Raw genomic sequence first — 8,181 nt, forward strand, 5'->3', positions numbered from 1 at the left:
AAAAAGACCTCAGGACACTGTGCACCTGGACCCCCACTCCCGGTGCCTCCCTCCCAACTTCCTTCAACCGAGTTCCCGACAGCCCAGCAAGAAAGAATCACGAGGCACCTGGAACCAAAATAGTATGGATGAGTTTATTGTCATTCAAACATTTCACTGATAAAGAAAGGAAGCAAGTAAGTCAGAAGATTAAAAAAAAAAAAATCCAGGTTTGTGCAGGTCACTGTATCTACAGGGGAGCAGGCTCCCACATCAGGCGCAGCAGCTGCACTTGTCCGATGCCCCTTTGCAGACGCAGCCCTGGGCGCACTTGGCACAGCCCACGGGGCAGCAGGAGCAGCAGCCTGGGGAAGCAAGGGGGACGGAGAGGTCAGAGCACACTCACCCAACAGCAGGCCTGGCCCAGGCTCTGCCCCCCGCCCACAGGACCTTTAGCTTAGGACAGCATACTCTGCCAGGTGGTGGATTTTGGGGTGAGTCATGCTTTAAGAAGTCCAGGGCAGAAAGCCTGGAAAGGCAGTGACCCGGCCTCTAGGGTCAATGAAAACGAGCCCCCCCCCCCAAATCCTACAATGAAGTGAGAAGAATCAAGATGGGAAGGGGGTGAACCCTTGATGAAGCAGCCCTGGGAGGGCCAGGGAAGCTCTGGGACATACAAGAGAAGACTGGCCCAGCAGGTCAGGAACCACAAGTGGTCCCCAAGACCACGTGCAGTGTTTCTGGGCCTGGGTGTATGAAGAAGGCTGACCTGGGAAGCGAGGGACGGAATGAGGAATGACAGAAGTTGGTGACCTCCCTGAGCCTGTTTCCCAGTCCTATAAGGAGGGGTTGGGACTCCTCCCTGATTCTGAATCAGGTGCTAAGGGAAGGGGAGCCTGGCCATTGGCTGGTTCTGGCTCTGGGTTCCCTCCTCTGACTCAAGGCCCCTGGGGGCACACTCACTCTTCTTGCAGGACGTGCACTTGCACTCTCTGCATTTGCAGTTGCCGGCACAGGTGCAGGAGCCACCTATAAGGAGCAGGAAAGGCAGTGAGCAAGGACTGATAGGCAGAGATAACGGAGATGGTCATTAGTCTCCAGCCTGACCTGAGAGCGTCCTCCCTGCTCAGAGCGGGAGGTGGGGAAGGTCTGCTTTTCCCACTCCCCTCGTTCTGGGAACGGCCCTCCTCTTTTTACCCCACAAGGAAGGTCCCAGACTCCAGATCAGCCAAGGATGTGGCACTGGAGGCAGGTCCTTAAGTCATGAACTCCAAAGAAGAAATCTCCTCTGCCTCCCATCTGCCCCCATTGCTCCGAGGCCTGCCCAGCGCCAGCGGGCTCGAAAACATCAGGCAAGGCAGCCCTGGAATCTCAGTAGCCAGAACTCTAACTTGGAGGCACAAGGTAGCTGGAAAAGCTGCTGTCAGGAGCTCAGCTAGAAAGAAAGCGGTCGGCAAACTAGGAGTCCTCCTAGCCCACAGCTCAGTCTGTGACTTCCTCATACCCAGAGACCCTCTGTCCTGCAGTGAGAACTAAGCCAGGCGGCCCTTACCAGTGGCGCACGCGCAGTTGGGGTCCATTGCGAGTCTAGGCCGCGAGGCTAGAGGTTCGAGGTAACGGGTGCAGAGGCAGGCGGACTGCTAGAAAACCCGTGTAGCCGCCACCCACCTGCGCTCTTTTATAGCGTGGGGAGGGGGCCGGGCGCAAAGACCCGCCCCGGCCCTTGCACGCGCCGCTGCGGGTGAGCACGGCCCCAGAGCCGGGCGCAGCACACCCCTCCCTTCCCGCAGGTGCACGCGGCGGGCGCCAGCTCGGGAGGGAGGGAGGGAGGGGCTGTGCGCCCGGCTCCACGCGGCGTCCCCGCTGCCCTTGCCAGCTCCTGCGAGTTTGCCTGTCACCCCCGCCCCCTAATCCAGGAAGCCAGCCGCCCGTAAATCTCACCTTAGCCTTTCCTGGAGTCCGTGTGCAACCCCAGCCTCGGGCCTACCTTCCCCCTGGCTGAGATCAGGTGAGCGGTGAGGAAATTGTGTGCTCAAACACAGGTGTCTCGGGTCCCAGCATCGCCCCCCCCCCCCCAGGGCTCTGCCTCCCTTCTCCTCTCCAGGACCCATAGGCACGTGCGCACAAGTCCTTTTTGGCATCAAACTCTCCAGGGGGAAAACAGGAGTAGATGCCCCCCTCCCCTTACACACGAGACTCTGGGTTCTGGCCCCAGTACCGCTGAACAAATTAAAAAAAAAAAAAAAAGGAAGAAGAAAGAAAATAACCCTCTCCAGGTGCTCCCCATAGCCTAGGTGGCCCCTTAATCACTTTAATCACTTCCTGTGTTGGAGGTTTCACAACAATCTTAAAGGGAAATACTATTTATGAGCTGTTTTTTCTCAACACAAGAGTGTAAGTAACTAGTTCAGGCTCAAGGCACGGGGCCTCTTAGGTGTGTGGGGAATGAGGTCAATGATAAAGCTCCCTTTTGATCTAGGTATGTCTTCTACACCTTTCTACAACTTGTAATCTTTAGGACCAGAGCAAGATTACAGTTAATTGGGAGAGCAATGAAAGAGACACAAAAGTAACAGACATATTATATGTTATATATAATTTTATGACTACCTTCTATGTCTGAAAGTGAGATTGTCAGTAGTGCTCACCAGTTTGGTTTTCATATAAATAACTTTAAAGAAATAGGGTCATTTACAAAAATGATGTGAAGTAAAATGACCCTGCATGTGGTCACAGAAATGAAAGAATCCTGTGGCCTCCTGTTATGAAGACACCGGCTCTCGAGCTCACCACTTATAAACCTGGTGTGGATCCCTATTTGGGAGACAACCCCCACCTCTGGGTCATGGGTCATGTGCTCATGTTGGTAATAAGACACATGATTTAGGACATGAGTCTACCAGCCTGGCATGTGGTAGAAAAATATCTCCAACTAATAAAGACAATGAAATACTACCTAATGTTATATAAAACTCTTATTGCCAGGCACCATTCTAAGCCCTTTACAGGTATCAGCCCATTTGCTCACCCAAGCCAGGCCCTATGACCATGTCCCTTTTACAGCGGAGGAGTCTGAGCCACGGAGAAGTTAATCACGCAGGTGTGAGACGGGCAAGACGGGCATTCATGCCAGCCGACTGCAGCATCAAGCCCTCCCCATCCATCCACCCAGTGCTGCTGTCTGGTGAAAGTCCAGAACTCTGAAATGGCAGAGGCACCAGTGGAAGGACCACTGAGCTGGCAGAGGGACCACCCTGCAGAGCTCTGTGACCTCTGTGGGTTTCATACATTATCTTAAGTAAGGGGCAAAGCTGGACTCACTAACCAAAGGCCCTCCTTGCTCATGACTGTGAGAGGGAGAGGTGAGCAACCAATGACACATGTTTGCAGCCGTGGCCAGGGCATGAGGTCAACTGTGCACAAAGTTCATTCACACTTTCACAGCTAGGCTGGGTGACTTCAGGTCTGTTGCTTTACTCCTCTGGAAGACAACTCAGTGTTGACACCCGGCATGTCCACTGTCCCACTGGTTCTTATGAAGAGTGACAAAAGGTGGGACTGGCTTTTTTTTTTTTTTGGTGGTACTAGGGGTGGAACCCAGAGGCTTTCTACCTCCGGGCTACACTCCCAGACCTATTTTATACTTTATTTGGAAACAGGGTCTCACTAGGTTGCTGAAAGCCTCCTTAAGTAGCTGAGTCTGGCTTTAAACCTGTGTGTTCCTCCTGTCTCAGCCTCCCAAGCGTGGGGATTACAAGCATGCGCCACCACACCCGGCTTCCAGGTAGGGATTAAATGAAAGTGGCCTGTCTGCTGCTTAGGGTCTAATAAGTACTGGCAAGCATAATTACTCTGTCTACATCAACTTTCTGGGGACAGGCTGATAGAAACCACCAATATCCATGGGGTAGCCCCATTTGCTTGGAAGCACTGCTGTGCAGTGGAATTATGGGATGGGATTGGAACTTCCTATTGCCAGGCCATGTGGATGATCACCTGCACAAAAAACTCCAAATAACAATCATCATCATCATCATCATCATCATCATCATCATCATCCCTATCTGGACATACAGTCTTCTTTGTACAAATTAGGAAAGGAAGCTCAGAGATATCGAGCAACCTACCCAAGACACACAGCCAGTAAGGGATAAAGCAAGCAGTGGATCAGGACTGCCAGACAACAAAACTCTGACCCTGGCTGTGAACTGACTTCTGACACCACTTCTTCACATGGGACCCCAGGGCAGGCTTGGTCTCACTTGTGCATAAGAGACTCCTGTTGCCCTTTGATTGAACGTCAAATAGCATCCATTCAAAAAAAACAGGCTCTGACTACTGGATTTATTAACATTCCCCCAGGGCCTGGCTCCTTCCTAATGAACACCATCACACCCCCAAATTGCACAATCCCTCACTGTCCCTGCACAGAGAGACGGGGAGTATTGCAATGAGCACATACACATCATCTTGCCAGAAGAGTCCTGGGTCATTCTATCCCAGTCCTTAGTCACCAGGCTGACTTGAAATAGCCAAGGGCTGGGATTCAAAATAGGAGCAAATTCATCCGACTTGAAATTTCCAAAGATTTCTGTGAAGTCACACCAGGGAGCCCCAGGGCCCCGGACAAACCAAGACTGATGTTCCTAGTGGGAATCCCTCCAGCGCTGCTGTGTGGTTCCCCACTGGGGCCAGGTCTGTAGTTTCTGTTCCGCAACCAACATCATCACAATGTATGTGGCATAGTATATGAATCTTATTTTAGACTTTCTCATATATTTATTGAAATCTTCCAGTTACTTTAACTCTAAAAGTGGTTTTTATGCCATGTGTTCTTTGATCTCTTTATCTCTACAATTAATATCATTTATCAAGGCTTAGATCTGAGATGGATAAAAAAAAGAATGACTTTCATTATGGGGATTGAGACTCCTGAGGACCCAAGCAGCTGGGACTGCATGCCACATTCTGTATCCTTCCTTCAAAGCCTCAGATCTAATGAGGAACCAAAGCTGGTGTAGGAAATAAGAGAATGTGTGAGAGTTCTATGCTTTCAACACTTGACATGAGAGTGCCATCTGATCCATCCATGCACAGAGAAGATCTGGAATGCTTTTCCATTTTATATTAGACGAAACTCATGGAGGCCCCTGGCTTGAAATCACTATTCAGGGGCTGAGATCTGAGTCCAGAGTCCACATCTCTGCACCCCAACTCAATCCCTTATCCCGGCCACTTATTCCCATGGTACACAGAGAAACCCAGAGCCAGGATCAAATCAACACCATTTTTTATTCACATACTTCATAGAAAAAGGAACGTAGCAAATGGGTCAGGGCTGTAGGGGAAGGAAATCCGGGTTCGTATTTACAGGGGGAGCAGGCTCCTACATCAGGTGCAGCAGCTGCACTTGTCTGATGCCCCTTTGCAGACACAGCCCTGGGCGCACTTGGCACAGCCCACAGGGCAGCAGGAGCAGCAGCCTGGGGAAGGAAGGGGGGAGGGAGAGGTCAGAGTGGACACCCAGACATCTGGCCTAGCCCAGCCTCTGCCCCCTGTCCCATGGGACTATTTTTGGAGAGCATGGCTCTGTTCTGGGACAACAGAGGGCACCTTTGGGGTTTGTGTCTCAATAGAAAGAAGCTGCCCCGGCCCGCCTGAGCTCAGAGCAGTGCAGGAAGCCTGGAGAGAGTGGACGTGGCTCTTTAGGCCAGGAAGGGCACTTCCCAGAGGCACCCACTCAGAGCCCACTAGATCCCCTCCACCCTCTGCTGCAGCCCAGTTCCCAGCACAGCCCACACTCACTCTTCTTGCAGGTGGTGCACCTGCACTCTTTGCATTTGCAGGCACCAGCGCAGGTGCAGGAGCCACCTGTAAAGAAGACAGAGCCAGGCAGTGAGCCCTGGCTGTGAAGCAGGAGACAGGACACGGGGTCCCTACATCCTGCACCCACCTGCTGCAGTGCTGCAGGCCCGCCCTGATCCAGTGTCCCACAGAGACCCGAGCAAGTGCCACCCGCCTTCACAGCACTGCTGCCTGGATGCACAGGGTACCCTCTTGAGCGCTCCCCAGGGAGGAAGGTCCCAGGCTCAGCCAGCTCAGGAGATGATAATGAGCAGGAGGCCTGGAGCGTCCCTCCTCTCCCCAGGAAATGGGAGCCCCTGCAGCCTGGCAATCTCCAGGGGTGCTGAAGGCGCTTAGCCAGGAGAAAAGAAAGTGGGGGAAAAAGGAGGCCGCTTCAGCCACAATGGTCGTCCTCCCAACCAGCGAACCCGCTTAAGATTGGGGGGTCCTGAAGCCCAGAAAGCCGGTGTGCCTTACCAGTGGAACAGGAGCAGTTGGGGTCCATTTTGAACGGGAGTGAGTGGAGGTCAACAGCTAAAGAGCTCAGACGGAGAAGCTGAAGGCGGGTTGGAGCCTAGGAACCTCCGCGTCACTTTATAGGCAGGAGACTGGCCCGGCTGCAAAGCCCCGCCCCGGCCGGTGCACCCGCTACTAGAGTCCACGCCTCCCTCTGGCCTTGGGCGAGCTGAGCGCACCCTGCGGGCTGAGTGCACCCTGGGCGCCCTGCCGACCTCGGGAAGAGCTCCCGGAACTGCTACGTGCGCACTGCGGGGCCGCCCCTTGGCCCGGCTAGAGCTGGAAGCACTTGTGCGCCCGGCCCTACGCGGCGGCTCTCCTGTCCCCTTGCCAACTTTCTCCAGGTGCCAAGCCACTACTTTCCCGGGCTTGCTGGGAATCCGGCCATGCAGTGCCCCAACACCCAGCCCAGACGCCTCGCCTCTCTCCGCAACGCCAACCTGCTGCTCACTCCTGTACCCTGATCTGAGCCACCCACCCAGGGAGTGCAGCCAGGACAACGTGTCAGAGGACTGACCATGAAAGGGAAATCTGCTCCCGGGTCATTGCTAGTCCCCGACCCCACTTAGGGTCTTTGCCAGGTTCCTCTTTGCACAGCAGCGAGGGACTCAGATTCTCCCTCCTGCACTTCCATCCTCCACCTCAGAGCAGAGGGATGGGCACATTTGAATGGGTCCTCCCACGCTTTCACTTACCTGGAGCCTCCCACAGCCCCGCCCAGGGGCCAAGGGGGGAAGGGGTCTTGTCAGGTGAGGTGCAGACCCTGAGACAGATAAAATAAAAAAGGTAAGTGCTTATTTCCCTATTAATATTTCTGGCGAGTCCATAGCTTTTAGTTGTGCTGGTCCTCTTTATTTGCCTTGGGTCTTTGAACTCTCACAATGACGCCTTAAATAAATAGGATTATAACACTGTCTTACTAATAAGACATCTACCAGGCACGCAGTGAAGTACCTAGCCAAGGCACCCAGGACTCGAACCTCAGGTAGCTGAATCTGAACCCATGAAATTCACGGGAGAAGGAGACAAGGAAGTCATACATGAAGCTTCTGCTTGGCCTAGGTATGGCTGCATACAGGCCAATCCTTGGAATCTATGTGAAAAGACAGAGACGAGCCCGAGAGCCAGCGAGGGAGGGACAAACGCAACACAGAAGGGTGTGTGTCGTTCAGGGCTACCTTGTATGTCCAGAAGTGAGACTGGTTCTCATTTTCAGCCATAGAAAAGGGGTTGCTTTTTTAGCTGGAGGTGATGGTGCATGTTTGTAATCCCTGTACTTGGGAGGCTGAGACAGGAGTATCACAAGTTCAAGGCCAGCCTCAACAAGTTAGTGAGGCCTTGAGAAACTTTATCAAGACTCTGTTTGAAAACTAAAAAACAAACAAAATAGGAGCCCAACTTGGTGGTATACCCCCTTTTTTTATAATTGCGGTACTGGGGGTTAAACCCAGGGACATACTACCTCTGAGCTACACCCCCAGTTCCATTTTTTATTCCTTATATTGAAACAGGGTCTCACTGAGTTGCAAGGTCCTCTAAGTAGCTGAGGCTGGCCGAGGACCCAGATCCTCCTGTCTCAGCCTCCCAAATGCTGGGATTACAAGCGTGCACCAGCATGCCAAACTGGTATGCCTTTCTAATCCCACTACTTGGGAGGCTGAGACTGGAGGGGCTCAGGTTTGTGGCTAGCCACAGCAATTTAGCAAGGCTTTCTATAACTTAGTGAGACTTTGTTTCCAAATTTAAAAATAAGGGCATGGTGGCACATGCTTGTAATCCCAGCACTGGGAAGTCTGAGACCAGAGGATTGTGGTTTGTGGACAGCCTCAGCTACTTAGTGAG

The 8,181-nt window shown here is 52.8% G+C and overlaps 2 protein-coding genes across 2 annotated transcripts; both read right to left on the bottom strand.

Moving 5' to 3' along the window:
- Positions 1 to 252: 252 nt before the first annotated feature.
- LOC308267964 (metallothionein-1E) lies at positions 253 to 1,559 on the bottom strand (the record flags this gene model as incomplete). The annotated part of the gene is made up of 3 exons (XM_080702935.1): positions 253 to 344; positions 943 to 1,008; positions 1,532 to 1,559. The coding sequence occupies 3 exons, from the start codon at positions 1,557 to 1,559 to the stop codon at positions 253 to 255; spliced, it is 186 nt and encodes a 61-aa protein (XP_080559061.1).
- A 3,811-nt stretch (positions 1,560 to 5,370) lies between these two features.
- On the bottom strand, positions 5,371 to 6,328 carry LOC308268383 (metallothionein-2-like; the record flags this gene model as incomplete). The annotated part of the gene is made up of 3 exons (XM_080703522.1): positions 5,371 to 5,462; positions 5,785 to 5,850; positions 6,301 to 6,328. 3 exons carry the CDS (start codon positions 6,326 to 6,328, stop codon positions 5,371 to 5,373), a joined length of 186 nt encoding a protein of 61 aa, XP_080559648.1.
- Positions 6,329 to 8,181: the final 1,853 nt, after the last annotated feature.

This window comes from Muscardinus avellanarius, assembly GCF_963383645.1.
Source record: "Muscardinus avellanarius genome assembly, chromosome: 10".
Classification (NCBI taxonomy): Eukaryota; Metazoa; Chordata; class Mammalia; order Rodentia; family Gliridae; genus Muscardinus; species Muscardinus avellanarius.